At 31.5% G+C, this 17,295-nt stretch overlaps 1 protein-coding gene and 1 non-coding gene across 2 annotated transcripts; both read right to left on the bottom strand.

Moving 5' to 3' along the window:
• Positions 1-3,545: 3,545 nt before the first annotated feature.
• LOC131958247 (minichromosome maintenance domain-containing protein 2) lies at positions 3,546-16,022 on the bottom strand. The gene is made up of 21 exons (XM_059323163.1): positions 15,908-16,022; positions 14,157-14,217; positions 13,882-13,940; positions 13,600-13,700; positions 13,141-13,245; positions 12,783-12,887; positions 12,387-12,454; positions 12,064-12,165; positions 11,637-11,734; positions 11,267-11,284; positions 11,033-11,096; positions 10,887-10,940; positions 10,716-10,789; positions 10,407-10,575; positions 8,922-9,011; positions 8,598-8,793; positions 8,199-8,346; positions 7,730-7,872; positions 4,532-4,641; positions 4,074-4,147; positions 3,546-3,935 (listed from the first exon to the last, which is right to left on the bottom strand). The coding sequence occupies exons 1-21, from the start codon at positions 16,010-16,012 to the stop codon at positions 3,846-3,848; spliced, it is 2,034 nt and encodes a 677-aa protein (XP_059179146.1). The 5' UTR covers positions 16,013-16,022; the 3' UTR covers positions 3,546-3,845.
• On the bottom strand, positions 9,309-9,472 carry LOC131958263 (U1 spliceosomal RNA). The gene has a single exon (XR_009389212.1). It is a non-coding gene; the product is annotated as a U1 spliceosomal RNA (small nuclear RNA).
• Positions 16,023-17,295: the final 1,273 nt, after the last annotated feature.

Genomic DNA, 17,295 nt, shown 5'->3' with positions numbered 1-17,295 from the left:
GTAAAATATAGGTAACTCTTCAAATTTGAATGACTTCTTTGACTCGTCCCCCCCCCCCTTTTAATAGTTAAATAGAGGACACGTAACTGTTTGACCGATCCTCCAAAGTGTACTGTGGCGGGTGGGGCAGGGGATGGGGACCAAAAAGGGGGTTAAAAAATTGTCGACACATTTTTTACATATTTAAAAGTTATTTATAGTTGTATTTTTTAACCATCGTCAAGGCCGAGTTCTATTTCCCTACAATCAAACACACGCTGTCGCCGGCAAAATTCTTTTTAAAAAACAACAAAGTCCATAGCACGAAAAGCCGCTACACATGAAGTGGGCTTTCATGATGCGCGGTTTTTCTTTGCGGCATTTTGTTGTCTCTTTCAAGTTTTTTCCCGAGCCGAACCCTATCCCATCCCTCTTTCTCAACCTCACAAGTATCGAGGAGATAAATGTATCGTTTATGAACTACTTCCTAACCGTACGATTCACCACTTCAGCACATTTTGTCAGACACTAGACAGCACTAGATCTAGTCAACAGTTATTAATTTACTTTCATAGTATTAGGCACATCTAATTCACAAAACAGGGCAGGTAAGATTATTTTTTATATATATTTATATAATTATTTAGAAATTAATTAGAACGTTTAGAATTAATTGAACATTATTAATAGTCAATTACTATTTATAAATGACGTCATTGAGGTGGGAGGTGTGTGAGGGTCTGGCTTTTTGTTAGTTCCCCCGCGCCCCCCTCCCCTAAATCAGAAGGTTATCCAACGCGTGACCTGGCCACATACAGTTGTACATGTGAAAAACATTTTTCTGTCTATTATGCATTACTGCATCATTCACCCAATCGCCATGAAAACTTGGGAAGCTGTTGAGTACAGCCCCGCAAAGGTTTCTGTCATAGGCCTAACATTTGTACATATTGGAGTGCGGACGCCTAACGGAAATATGTGATTTAACGCCCGAAGATCCTGCATAAGCGGATGTACTACTTGAATACAACCGGCGGCAGTGTCATCCTGAGCGCATCACATATGATCAAGTTGGCCCCCACAGACAGTCGATTAAAAGTTCCCACAACACTAGGAATAAGTCTCGCTACAACACTCGATGACTAAATCTAATTAGGTGTCGCACCAATGTTTCTTCCAGGGTAGACTGTTTTCGGGGGAGGGGAGGGGGGGGGGAGCTCTGCCGGAAGAAACAATGTGTTGCACCCATCACCCGTGCAGTAATGTAACCGGTAGCTCCAAGAGCCCCGTGACTCCCCTGAAACCTGGGCCGTCGCCGAGGGACTTACAGCATGCCTTGGCGTGTCTAGTTGGTAGTGTGGACAAACCCGCGCCCTAAGATCCAAGAAATGAACTGCCGACATTGTTAACATTTAATTCAACTTCTGGAAAACAGGGCACACGGTTGGTAACGTTTTGATGAAAGCCTCAGTTTGGTGTGTTGGACTAGATTTAGAGAGTTTGTGCTTCTCACTTGGAAAACTGAAAGGGGCCAGCTCGTGTGTTGGAAAACCTCTGATTTATTCGTGTACCAGATGGAACTTTTTTTTTAATTTAGAGCGACCCATGTTTTCCATATATATATATATATATATATATATATATATATATATATATATATATATATATATATATATATATATATATATATATAGGGGCCCAAAAAAAAATTCTGCGGGGGGGCCTGTTTTTTCTAGTTCCGCCACTGCATTGATAAAGTCCATCAGCTGCCTCAGATACTCAAGATCCGCTGGAACACGACACCATCAGAAACACACATCTATGGGAAACTATAGGACCTTTCTGCTGTCGCAGAAATCAGGAAAAGACGATCAAGTTGAGCACACATTGCGCAGACCTCCTGCCAGTATCACTAGGCAGACATTGGTATGGAACCCGCAAGTAAAGCGCAAAAGAGCTTAATTTAAAGAGGTCGACCAAGGAATAGGTCTACTTGGCGACGGGACGTTGAAGCTGGAACTACAAGGCCGGTTAGCAGCGTTTCTTCCAGGCATCTCTTCGGGGGGCTTTGCCCCCCCCCCCCCCCGAAAATGTTTTACCGCCCCCCCCCCCCCCGAACGAAATGAAATTTATATAATTTATATAGAAAATATATACTTTTAACAGTGTCCGCCCCCCCCCCCCCGAAGAAAGTCTACCGCCCCCCCCCCCCCCCGAAAATTTTAAGTGCCCCACCCCCCTGAATTCAAGTTGGACAAATGAGGCGCGTTCTAAAATAGTTCTGGATCGAATCGCAGCGATTACTGATAGCTTAGAAGATTTTGAAGGCGACAAAGCTGCTTTACGAGGTCGTCCATATATAACGTTACATTCCTAAGGAGCGGGTGGCTCGAAATTTTGTGACAAGGCTGGGAGGAAGGGTAATTAATTAGTCTTTGAACCTGAGTTTTAGCAGTCTCTTTGCATTCAAAAGAGCATTTTGTTTTTGAAAAAAAAAGTAAACAATAATACAAATTGACGAGTAGCCTAAATCTAATGTTGATCCAGTTCGTCAAACATTATAGAAAGAAATCGATGTTTCAAAAGACTATGAGGGAAAAATAAGGGAGTTAGGTATAGGCTAAACAAATCGAGACATCACTTATTATTGATGAACTAATTCCATTGATGTCGCCAAAGCTTTATTAAAAGGGGGGGGGGGGTGGCTGTAGACGTGACATCATTTCTTTTTGTGACGAAAAGGAGGTAAAACTCGGCAAAAATGCGTGAAGCCATTTATGGATGATACCCATGTAAATAAAAGACATCCAATACTTTTAAAAAATATCTTGACTACAGGCCTACTTCCCACTCATGACTACAAGATTACCAAGGGAGACAAGCTATAGCCATTGAAATGTAGAGAAACTCAATAGCAATGGTTATAGTTATAAAGATTTATTTTTACTAATATAAGGTTAAACGTTATAGACTAGACAATAATTATTTTGTCCACACTTCTGATTTAATAAATTTTTGTTTAATCATTTGACTCTTATTTATTTGTGGGCTATTAATTTTGTAATTCTTGGTTTGTTTACATTCCCAAGCATTTTGATTTACAGAAAAATGTGAATTCTAGATTATCCAATGGATATAATAAGTGTTATAATTTATTAGAATAGAAGAACAGAAAGGCCCACAAAGATGCATTCCGTGTACCACTTTTTTTATAGATAGCCAAAATCAGCTTCACTTTATTTCTATTCTTTTATCATTCATTTTCTTTTAGTATGTCTAGTAAACTACATAGATCTATTTATTTTTTAACCTGGTTACACATTTTATCCATTGAATCTTGTTTATTTATACTTAATATTCCATTGTGTCACACAGAGGCCTATTTGAAATATAAGACCATCATCACCCCAAAAATGTATTTCATTAGTTTTTTTTGGCCTTATAACTAACATTTTAAAATTATTTTAAAATATAATTTTTTTAAAATAACAACATACCTAAAACTGAAATACAAATTCAAATACACACACTTACTAGCATTTAATATCATTTATTATTCACACAATTAAAATACTATCCTCAAGCTGTAACTAACAAAACTGTACGGTGTCAAACACCAAATAAATAATTATCACATTAACCAAACATTACAAAATAGTAGAATGATATTCACAACTTTCTTAGTATAACCAAACCAAACGAAATAGAATGATATTGAAAACTTTCTTAGCAAAAGAAATGCAGCATTTTTTGCCTTTACAATAAAGCAAACAAAAATCTATACAGTTTACATTTTTTAAGTATTACAAATCATATTGTTACAAGTTATTTTATGGATATAGAAACAAAGTTAAAACATTGAAAAATTATTCTTCTCTCTGGGTTGAACGACTATCAATGGCGTGTGAGCAGAATTTTAAAAGCTGTACATGAAAGCGCTGCATTAAAACATCATTCTGAAAGAATAAAATTAAGTCAATTAGTTTATTAATCTTTTAATAACAATGTATATATATGTAGCTATTTGCTTATGGAGTTATCTTTAGAAATAAAGAAAATAAAATGCCTTAAAATTGGTAGTAAATGTTTATTACCTCTTGGCCTAAGAGCTCACTAAGTCTGCTGACCGGTACATTTACTTGAGGATGAATACTCAACACAGATAATCCTGTTAATAAACATCTTAGTTTTAATAACCTATGAGAATATTTTAACACACAAAAACAGAATTCGACATCTATTTATAAGAAAAAATATGTATTCATAATCATCAAAGTGTGTACTTAATCAACAAAATGTGTATTGATTATATAGGCCTATTTTATTAATAAATATACATATATATATATATATATATATATATATAAATATATATATAAAAATATATATATATATATATATATATATATATATATATATATATATATATATATATATATATATATATATATATATATATATATATATATATATATAGGCCTACTTAACGAAAATGCTGTTTTTTTTTTAATGTGACAACAAATAATTAAATAATTTAAAATAAACCATTTACCATATCTCATGGTCAAACTTTCCTCATACAAATAAACTGCCATCAAAGCATCACATTCACTGACTACTGCCTGCAGCTTGAGTTTGGCAAATCCAGTTGCTAAAGAAATTCTATCAAATTTCAAACACTGCAATTAATACTAGTGATTGCTACTGTATTGTTTTTGCAGCATAACTTGGCATAAGGCACACTTTTTAAAACTCCAAAGTGGGTGCAAAAATCTCATTAGTCGTACATAGCCAGACAGTGAGAGCATCATCTTGTCAGAGTCAAAAAAGTTATGCCATATATGAAGAAAGTAAAAAATTTGACACCAGTGATGGTCAGCAACTGAGCTTAAACTCTGACATGATGAGGTCATGCAGACAACTACAAAAATATTTTTTCTCATTTGTGCGGAGTGATGATGGTATTTGGGGGTGCTGTTGGGTTTTCTTTGTTGATATTGTGGTATGTTGTTTTGTTTTTTCTTAAATTTGTGTTTTTAAAATAATTTAGCCAACTTATCATTTTTTTTTTAAATTTTCTCAAGACCACATGTGCATCTTAAGTCAGGTGTGTCTTCGGTGCAAAAAAAAAAAAACAACTAAAAAAAAAAACAGTAACACTGATACTAGGTAGTCCAAACTGAAATTAACTATTGATTGCAGACTTCTGGAGTGAGTATGTCATGAAAGAACTTTTAATTGTAAGCTCTATGCCACAAATTTTATAAAAATATCTTAATAAATAAAAAAGTTCTGCGATTTTTAAAAAAGCAAAATTTGGTAAAAAACTGATTTTTAAAAAGTGCCATTTTTGAGAACCCATATTTTCTAAACTAAATAACATAGAAGTGTAGAAATTGGTAAAGTTACTGCAAAGTTTGTAATATATATGCCCAATTTTTTTCAGTTATCTAAAATGAGTCTTTCTAAGGTAAAAAAATAATTGAAAATGACAAAAATGCGTTTTGGTCACTTTTATTTTCATAATTTTTTTTTTTTTTTTTTTTTTTTTTGCTTTGGACATAGAATAACTCTAAAACTATTTTGTTGGTAACATTAACAGGAATAATGTGTTCATTATTTTCAAAAATCACATGAGTTAAAATATTATTTTTTAAAAATGCCACAGTTATCTAGAGCAGGAGAAACAGAATCCAAATTTAGTGGAGTAATGTAATGTAATCTAATAAAGACGTGATGCCTACAAGTAATGCAGCAGTTGCTGCTACATTCAAACCTATTGGGTTGATAACTGCTTTGGGGGAACAGTTTTTAAAACGACAACTCCACATCTTTGTATGTCTTGTTTCCCCCAACCTTGATCTTGTGGAGCATCAAGAGTAAGTGATATGTTTTGGGAACTGTAGTTGGGGGGGGGGGGGTTTGGCCTTCTTCCCTTCCCTTGTAAGGAAAGTTCTGGATAGGCCACCATAAATGTCTCCAGCTATGGAATAAATAATTGATTTAGTGATTAATAAAATATAATTAGATTTACTACTAGCCTATTGTGTAGGCCTACTATTTATCATGTGACTGTAGCTGGAAAGATGAAAAAGCCTGAAAACACCTTTTTGTTTAAAGAAATTTATACTTGATAGTATATTTTGAACATTAATTCTATTGAATGAAATATTCGTTGTTTGTGCCACAATGGTTGAGATATCCAATGATGAAGATGCCATACTGTGGTTCTCAACATCATATAGGACAACTTAACTGTCCTTCAGTGTTACTATATGCATATAAAATAAATAAATAATGAGAAATACTACTAGTACTACTTACACTTACAACTAATATAACATTTAAAACTAAGTCACAACATGTACAATCTTATTAAATTGCACCACCATCTAAAAATTGATCTGGTACATTTTATTAAGGAGACTGGCGCAGACCATTTCACATTATTCAGCAGGGGAATCAGAATCAAAGTGCACAACAGAAAATTAAAAATTAATCACATTAGTCCTTACAATTTAGTGTATTTTGTTTTAAATAAATTGATAAAAATGTATAGTTATTACAATCATAAGTTTCTTTTGTGTTTCAATAATATTTTATAAGTATTTAACCTTCGTTCCCTGTAAATAATTGAGTTCGTCCACATAGTAACCAAGAATGTCTGGTGGCCATTTTGAATTTGTCGATTCATAATTTTGACGCGATAGTCCAGATAAACCGTAGTAATACGACCCTATCATTAATCCCATTCGATAGATTTTAAAGAATTAGTAAACACTAGCATCTAATAGTTAAGTGCATCCATATTTTAAGTCCCTAGAATGTCCTGAATTAAATAGCTTCACGTTTAAACACACCATGTGTACAAGCGTAGTTCACGCGCTAAAACCGTGGACTAGTAGGGTTCAAATTTACATTAATAACGTGTGCTAATTAAACCAAACTGACATTCAAACTTAAAATTCATTTATTAAAATGGAAATGAAACTTTAAAAATGATACTTACAACTTGTTTGAAGGCTCTAGCAAGGGTAAAATCCGTTTAGCATCATCGGTCGTCAACCTTTAAAACCGTTCGGCGAGCAACTGACTCGGGGCTGAAAGTTGACTCGAGGGTTATATGCTTATTGAGGGTACGGCTTCGCGACCGTAAATCAGAAAGACTTGAATTTACAACACAAAGTAGTTATAAAAGTGAACTTTACATCGGTGTAAAGATTGAAACAGAATTAGTTTGTTTTCGTGTATATATCGTCATTTAAAGTTTAAAAACTGATTTTTTAAAATGAAATAAGCAAGTTATTTTTTCAATTTATACATCAAACGATAGACTAGAATTCGCTCTTTAAAATGACATTAAGATTATGCTTCTACGATGCTTCGTCGCGAAGCCGCAACCAAATGAAACAGTGTGGGGTCGATCGGTACACGCAAAACGGTGAAATTTGTTGACGTAACTGATACTTTTCAAACAAATATAAAACACATTCAAACATGTGTTACAGATATAAAAATACCAGATTACGACAGATAAAGGCTTAAACTTTATTGACATATAATTTTTATTCTTATAGGACAACTAGAAGTAGTGAAATTTTATTTTTGAAAACCGCAAAAACTGACCCTAAAACGCACTTTTTCGCCAGTTTGGACTACCTACTGATACAATACCCAACATAATATGTAGAAAATATATAATTTAAAAATATCTACCACGATAAGCTAAGAGCTTGTATTAATTCCTTACAATGAATGCAGAGCTGAAGAAGGAACATCAGAGCCACCAAAACCTGAACACCGGGCCATTCTGCTAGCTGTGTAGTAGTTTTGTAGCAAACTCTCAGCTTCAGGACTAACTTTAGTCTCCACTTTTTTGGCAATGGACAAGAACTGTTTCAAAGTAAACCATTAAATAAGTAATTTGGTTACTAATATTGATTGTAAGAACTAGTGATAGGTTTATTCGTTAACGCAAGAAATGTTTTAATTAGACTTACTAAAATTTTGAGTTATGTGGAGTTAGCGACACATAATTTAAACTTAGAAACATAAACTAAATATATAAATAGGGCTATAATATAAATTAACACGTGAAGGTTTATAATCAAAGTTTGGGTGTGTAGTATAAACGTTTCCTACATTCAAAACAACTTAAAAACTTTGTTATCTTTAGTTTTAACTAAATAGTATCTATCAAATAATGAAAATTGGATTACTTTTTCCAAATCCTCAAACATGCTACTTTTATAATAATCTTCATAAGCATTACACCAGGTTGAGAGAGTGTGAGTAGTCATATCATGATAGATTTCAACATCTGTTGATGAATCAAAGGAGTCCAGGAAAGAAATGTAGTTGAAAGCACTGGGGAAGAAAAGTATTATAAACTTTATTATGTATTGGTTTTAAATAGTTTCCTATTAAGCATTTTCTTTTAGGCTAAACAGATTTTGTTTCTGTGCTTGAAATGTTTTGGCAATTTAGATTTTTTTTTTTAATCTCACAGTATAATTTTTTTTTAGGTAGGCCTAAGTCATTGTCTTTTTTTTCTACACTAAATTTTATAATTATTGATAAAGAAATATGAAATTGATTAGATCTCTACAGTTTCATACTCTAGAAAACCCTTTGGTAGGTCACCAGTACTACAACTCCCCATGAAGACATCCTTTTGAGGACTGGCCTTGACACCTGAACCTGTTGGGTCATATACACCCCAGACTTGACACTGGAGTGGAAAGGTCAGCTGCTGCGCCAATCCACCAGTATGCTTTGATGGGAGATCCAGATAAATTTTATTTCCCACCAGGACTGAAACATACAACAGTTGTTTTTTTTTTTTGTTGTTGTTTTTTTTTGAAAAATAAATTAGTTTTAATATAGTGAATACAATTATTATTCATAAAGAAATAATAAGTAACACCTATATCATTCTTTACCTGCCTGCAGTTGTTCTCTTTTTATTTTCTTCCATGTGCTTACATCTCCTAATGAACAAACACCACCATTTGAAAGAAGCAATGAGCCACCTGAGGAAAAGTACCAAATAAAAATACTAGCCATTAGTTACCATTTAAAAAAAAACACGTTAAGTCTGTCAAAACAAAAAAAATAACGAGAAATTGTAAATTTGACAAAGGCCAACACTAAAAATAAAATCACGGGTTGCCTCAGAAAACATCTAGAACGTATACTCCTTACTTAACGTCTTTGACAGCAACATTTTATTGTTAACAAAGAAAAATAATTTGATAAAGCAAAGCTAGAGTTGTGACAGTAACACGGACAGCACTAGAGCGGGCACCTTCCGTTGATATAATGATTTTCAGGGGATAGCGCGAACGCAGTCCCCCCTACGAAAAAATTACGCACCCGAGTCACCCACATTTGGGGTGATCGCAGGGGTCAACCCACACGAAGTGCAATGTGCAGGCCTCGCCCTGGGAGGACCTCCTTGCTGATCAAGGTGCCTCCTGTGCCAGGTAAGTATGCTTTGATTAGGGGACCGATCCATCTTTTCTAATTGAAAGTCATAAAAAGCTACGGTGTTCATTATTTTTATACTATCGGTTATATTATTCAAATTTTATTAAAATATCACGGTTTTTGCTCTATATCGTTACACATTTAGGACAATTTAAAAGAGATCATTTTATTTTTTGAAACTTAAAGTTTTAACATTAATATTTACTATCTTTTGTTTTTAATAACGTTAAGGAAAGTTGCTTCCCTTTGTGTCATTCACTTATAGTTACTTCCCTTTAATGTTAAATATTCATGGCAACGTAATGGTTTGTGAATCTGTTAACACGAATGTTAAAACTAATAACATCTTGTCTTAATACTTTCACTAATTTTCGTGCACTCAATTTGGAGTTTTGATACGTAATTGTTCGTTTTTGCATATCATACTTATACACCTTTTGTTAAATACACTTAGTATTAGTGGCCTATTTCAGGGGTCGGCAACCTGCGGCTCGCGAGCCGCATGCGGCTCTTTTGATATCAAGATGCGGCTCTCCAGCTCCTTGAACAAATACTAATAATCTTAATAAAAAAATAAAATATTTGAAATAAAAAAGTGTTAGTGGCTCTTTAAAACCAGGGAAATGTTGAAAATTGTAACTTTTGGCTCTTCCGCTTCAAAAGGTTGCCGACCCCTGGCCTATTTGTATTGGTCTCATGCTGTGTTTTGTATGATCAAATTAGACACATTTTTTAAAAACAGAATAGGGTGGTTTGATTATTTTTATCACTATTCACATTGTTTATTTTAAATTATTTTTTATTACAGTTCAAGTGTAGTTTTTTTTTCAACAGAAATTTTTTTTTATTACAGTTCAATTGTAGTTCGTTTTTTAAACAGAAAATTGCAGTATACTACAATTATTCATTCAAATAATGTTAAAAACTATTAGGCTTACTTTCAAGAAAATAAGGAGCCCATGTAAATTTATCAGTAATCACTTTTCCACTTAATGAAGTTGTACAGACAGCAGGGAAACTTCGCCTGGAAAACTTTTGAGCATATTCTATCAAGTATGTAAATACACCAGTTTCTTTTCCAATCCCTAAAATGTGAAGCAAGTGAGTCTGTAGAAAAATCCAAATTTAAAATCACAACAACAAAAATTCACTACTTATTCCTTATTTAAATGGATTAAAATGTAAAAACTTCCATTATTTACACAAACAAAGCTAGAATATCAATTATTATAATAAATTGCGATTACCTCTGGATTGAGCACAAGACTTATTAACAAAACTAAACGCAACTTTATTAGGCATCCACCAGAAACCAATCTGTCTAAAAATTATAATTTTAAAAATAAATTAATAAATTTAAAAAATATATATGTACAAGTTCAGTTTTTGTTTTAATCATAAATTTTTTTATTTCTTACCTCCAAACCTGTTAGCCAGATTGATAGGCCAACTCCAAGGTGATTTCTTACAACCTGCGATGGTTTATTTGGTTTTTGAAATGATTTTAAAAAAAATTAACACTTGTTTGGTTATTATATATTTTTAGACATTTTAAGTAACTTACCTTCAAAAAGTTCTTGAAGGGACGGAGGAATAGTTCCTACACTGTGCACGGTATGTACCTGAAGCTAATTTTTCAAGAGTACAATTTAAATAGTCGGCCGGGATGAGTAAATTAATGATGTTTTGTTTTCAGTAAAATATCTGAATTAGAGAACTTTTGTAATTTGCTAGTGCTGCTAGCTAAAATGCAAAGGCTTGGTATGAATAACGATGACTTATAATATAAATAACTTGCCTTAGAAATATTGTTCGCCTGAAAAAAAAAATTCTTGTTTTATTAATTTTTTTTTATATTTAGGCTAAAGATGATTTGTAAATTATATATATATATATATATATATATATATATATATATATATATATATATATATATATATATATATATATATATATATATATAAACAATTTAACTCATTAATATAAATGATATAAAGTGACAATTAATATTAACTATTCTGCATGCTTGATGATAAAATAATGCCTTAGTTATGAACATGTTTCATGCATATTTTTTATTCTGGACTTTTTTTATTTAAAAGGAGGTCAGTGATAATCTAATAGTGAATTAATGCATGAAAATTGATGACAGTCTAAACAAGTTTAACCTCAACAGTAATGAGTGTATCATCTCCAACTCTGTCAGTTCTGATGGTGCCTATAAACTCATAGGGTTTGCCAAGCTCTATGACATCCACCAATTCATCTGAATTTAATAGACAAAAGTCTTTTAGGTTATAAAACAAAATCTTAGTTCAAGTAAATTTAGTAGGATTAAGTTAATATATACGAATAAAAGTATCAAATTATAATTAAAGCATCATATTACTTTCTTAATTTGAACTAATAAATGCAAGTAAAATTATTATCTTCAATTGAATAATACTAATATGAAATTAAGTTTAAAGGTATTTTTAATTATTGAAAAACAAGATTAATAATTCTGCTTCAATTCTATAACGAGGGAACTTTGTTGGTTTAATATCAAACTGACCTGTGGTATAAATGGTGAACAAACCTAAATAACAGATTTACCTCTTACATAGACTGTTAATGCTTGCTTTCTACCTTTTTCAATTATTTCTTCTTTCCCTAGTCCGTTCTGATGAACTGGGATGACCTCTACAACAATTTTAACTAAAGAAGTACAAAAACATCAATCAATATTGAGGAATAAAATTACAAACCTATCATATGTACAATTTTTAAGTCTATTACTATTCAAAATGGGAAAAGTAACTTGGCTTTTATTCTATACAAATAACATTTTCTTTTAGTTGTGAAAAGTCCAGAAAATGTTATAAATAATATAGGCACATAATTTTAGTTCTATAGAAAGATAATCTAGTCTTGCCTACCAGATAAATTACGCAATGATTTTACTTCCTCCAAGATTTCTCCACAGAAATTGCAAATAAAATCATTTCTGATTTAAATAGATAAATGTAAAATATTTTATACAATTTGATTTTGAATAATACATTCCATATATCTTTTCAACTATGGCAGCTGCTGTCTTCTCAGTTTTAAGTCAAAAGATCAATGCTACAAAAATATTATCATATACATCTCATCAAATTATAAAAAAAGAAAGTGGTACTCAAATAAGTATTAGTTTTTATACAATTAAGATAAAAAAATTATAATAGAAATATTTTTCAAAATTTGATTTACGCACAAAAAATAATACTTTTTACAAACTAAATACTGTATCATCTGTAAATCTACAACTGCGTTAAAAAACCTGTTACTACCGAATTGTTTGAGTTTCAGAAGCTCCTGATATGTGCATACGAATGAAGTGATTCCCCGCATGTCCAGGGCATGTAGTAACAGCACAAATGTACTTTGTGCTCTGTCTGCCATTGAAATTCAAATTTAAATATATAATAAGCTTGTCTCATTAAAAACATTATAGTATACTTCTGAAAACCAATCAATAACTACATTAACTTTAAAAATAGGATAAAATCTCATTTTTTTTAAAAACAATATTGAGAAGCACATAATCATTAGTTAGCAAGCAGAGCTAGATATATAGCTATATATAAAACTGGAGACATGTCCACAGATTATAATTAATTTAATAAAAATTGAACTACTGAAACTTACGTATATTTTGCACTGCCAGAGATACCAGCTACTACACCAACTAGCTTGATAAGTCCAGTGTAATTAATATATTTGGTTAAATCGGATATATTGAAGACTTGCATCCTAAAATCATGAAATGATTTAATCTTTAAATGTTACACTTTAAAAAATCTAAACATTTAATTTATATACATGTATGGTGGATATTATTTGTATAGTATCATTATATATATATATATATATATATATATATATATATATATATATATATATATATATATATATATATATATACAGTTGTATATGGCCTACATAATCAATTTATTTATATAATTAAAATATACATATGGCATGTTAAAAGTTAAGTAAAGATTTTCTTTCTATAAGATCTACCTTTTAACTATTCAGAGAAGATGAAGTAAGTTCACTAGAATTGTTTTAATTTCTGGTTAATAAAGTTTAAAAATATGACCTCACCCACAAGAAGGAAAATTTGTAATTTTTAGCCTAGCACAGATCTGTGTAGAAGTCGTCTCAGCTGGAAGTAGTTGGTGACCCAGGCAGTAGTGATAAATAATCTTTAACAGAAGAAGTATTTTTAAACATAAATTGTGCTACATAATCGATCAAATGTTTTTAAATAACAAGATAATTATAATTTCTGTTTCTTGTTAAGTATCATTGAATCAAATAATGTTTTCAAAAAGTGTAAAATTTTAAAAAGAAATAATATATTAAAATGTATTTTAAAAAACATACTTCTTGAAATAAACTAGAACTGTCAAGTGGTGATGTAAGTATACTATGTCCCAAAGAAACTGAAACAATAAATGCACAAGTAAGATCTTTATTAATAGTGCAGATGTAGTCCTTTATTGAAGTTATGAAGTATTTTTTGGCCTGCTAGTTATAATAAACCAATTCCATTAGTATAAACATTTTTAGCAGGAGCATAGACTGATAGTTCACAAACTTTACTATTAAAGTTTAATTCAGTCTTTATTAATTAATATAAAAGAGTATTTAAATCTTACCATCTTGGTCAAAGATATATCCAAGATCTATGTTTATGTTGAAAGTATAAACAAAGCACCCCTAAGAGTAAAAGTAAAATAAATGCACTACAACTTCATTTATAACAACAGTTATAATAATAAGGATAAGTTGATAAGGAAAACAATAACAAGGGCTAAGAACCTTTGCACTGAATCAAAACTATTAATAATTTTAGAAATAATTTTTTTCCAGTAGATAAGCTCAAGTCCCATTGTAGCCTACTACCAGATTACAGGGTTCCATAAAGCGCAGCACTTTGCTATACCAACGTATTCCTATGGCAGGTTTTTCTGTCTTAAGTGGTCTGCCATAGAAGGCATCACACTTCAGGGGTGGGGGTTTATGTTTTTGTGATAATGTGTGATGAGGGGGGGGGGGGGAGCATAGCTAACTATGGGCTTACAAACCAATTAGTCATTCAGTCAAATAAACCGATGAACGCTAATTTCATAAAAAAAATTACTTTTTAAAAATATAATAGGCCCCCTAATATTAATTCTTTAATTAATAACTCTAACAACATTTAATTAATAATTAATAATGATTGTGGGGCACATAAATTCAGAAACAAAAACTAGTTCTAGATTCTAGATCTATATGGATATTATTATTTATTTAAATGATTAAAACCAGTATAACCTCATCAAATTGTGAATATTACTGAAATCGGTAATCTATCGTTTTAGGTAATAGGTACGTAAAATCGCCCACAGCTAGTAATGTACGAAAACGTTACCTCATTGTTAAGGCTTTAATAGAAGTATATTGCGATATATTTGTCTCAAATATTAAAGATAAGTGAATAATAAACCTAAATCAAAGGCTAAATATATCAATATAGGCCAGAAATTAACTTTAAACAGCAGTGATTGCAAGCAAGATGTGCTATATAAGCCATTATAAGCGCTATCTATAAGTTTACGAAAAAAAACTTAAACAAGAAGGGGGTCATCCATAAATGACGTCACGCTTTTTTTGCCGATTTTTACCTCCCCCCCCCCCTCCTCTGCGTCACACGTCGTCACAAAAAGCCAGACCTCCCCCCCTAAAATGAAGTCACACTTCAGCCTACAACCCCCCTCAAAATTGCAGTTGAATTTTTTTAAACATCGATATTTTTCCAAAATCTTGTCTAAAATATGTCAAAATAGAGTATTTTAATCAATTTCTATTATAATTTATTAAAACTGTTCTCTAAAACGCTAAATAATGTCTAAAATTCGTTTTCTAACATGTATCTATAAAGCAAAAGTGTGACGTCACACCATCTGAACCCCCCCCCCCCCCTCCCCACACACCATCACAAAATTACCGACCCCCCGACCCCCTACGAATGTGACGTCATTTATGGACGACCCCATGGCTGCTATAGTAAATGAGCATGGTTGCATCTGTTAGAAACATCGCTAGTCTTCATTTATTACTGAAAAGTTTTAATTCAAATGTATAAAAACAAGTAGATCTATTCTAGATCTATATAAAATAAATGAAACATTTTTATATTTTTCAAAACATTAATTATAAATCCTCCTCAAAATGCGAAATAATTATTAAAATTTAAGGATTTTAAGGAGTCAACTGTTTTTCACATTACTAGATCTAGTCGCGGGCGATCTTACGTAGATCTAGATTCTACCTAAAACGATAGATTACCAAAAAATCAAATAGAAATATTCAAATAAATAATACTAGATTAGCTACTAAATTTAGATCTAGAAACTATACGTACTTTATTTTCAGCAGCTTCTTTTTTTATATTTTCGAATTCCTTATGTTTATCTAAATACAAAAGTGACGAGCGCAAAAGACTCATTCTATGTTCGAGGGAAGACATGAGTAGGGCCTTGCTAGTACTAGATTTCTAGATCTAGATCTAGAAATCTAGTAGATCTAGATTCTAGCTATTTTACTAACTAGACCTAGAATCTAGATCTAGATAGATTCTATGATAAAGATCAAGAAATCTCGATCGTGAAGGTTTACTAGTCTAGATCTACTTGGGAAATTTATTTTTATATAGATTTTTAGATCTAGATCTAGAATCTAGATTCTAATTATTCTATTTTAATCTTAATTCAGATCATTCTCAAATTTACAGTTTTAGCGCTTTAAAACTTTTATGGCTTATGTGCCGTGCGTAGTAAATGGAAGAGAAGCTGGCTTTTAATAATATGTATTACTAGTACTATTACTATCTGTTACATTGTAACACTGGTTATTTATATATATATATATATATATATATATATATATATATATATATATATATATATATATATATATATATATATATATATAATCGTTTTCATACATAATAACAAAGTCTCGAGTTCAAACCCACTGGCAGATAAATCTCGATCCCCTTCAACACTAATAATTAAGAACGAAGAAGAAGAAGAAGATACATAATAATAATAGATCTATAAATATAACGAAACCATGCCATATGTCGCACACGATCTAACTAAAGCTTAAAATGGCAGTGCTACGTGCTATTGATCTAGGTCTATATTATTTTATTTTGATGAAACGAATTACCATTCATGCATTTTGTTTTACTCTTAACCACCCTACATTTACAAATTAGTTATAGCTTAATTATAACTAGATCTATATGTCGATGTCTATAACATTTAACATAGGCCTACGGCATAACTTAATGGGCCCCTTAGAGCATACTCTGTTTAAAAATATTTACAATTACTAAAAAGAAGAGCGTAGGTCTATATATTATGCCTAGAATTCAAGAAGCGATACACTCTTTTATTTTTAGTAATCTAAATAGTAGATAATGATTATATATTTAAAGAAATGTGTTTTTCCTTTGTGTTGTATTATTACATAAAAGCTTGTTATCAAAACATTTGTATTCATTTTTTAGTACTTTAAAATTTGTAGTACAATAGAGTTGCACGACAAAAAAAGCTGCGCACTAAATGAACACGAAAAATTAATGAATTCTTTAAAGTTAATTACGCATTCAATTAGGTCAAATTTGATCTCAGATTGCAATTTTGAAACGAATCGGTAAGTTAGAAGTGGTTGAAATTTCGCTCGCCAGTTTTGATCGATGACGGACTAAACTCGACATTCAAAAGTCAAAAGACATAGATTCTA

This window comes from Physella acuta, unplaced genomic scaffold (genome assembly GCF_028476545.2).
Source record: "Physella acuta isolate Inbredline_101_S28 unplaced genomic scaffold, ASM2847654v3 ptg001306l, whole genome shotgun sequence".
Taxonomy (NCBI): domain Eukaryota; kingdom Metazoa; phylum Mollusca; class Gastropoda; family Physidae; genus Physella; species Physella acuta.
This window is presented reverse-complemented; position numbering and strand designations above follow the sequence as displayed.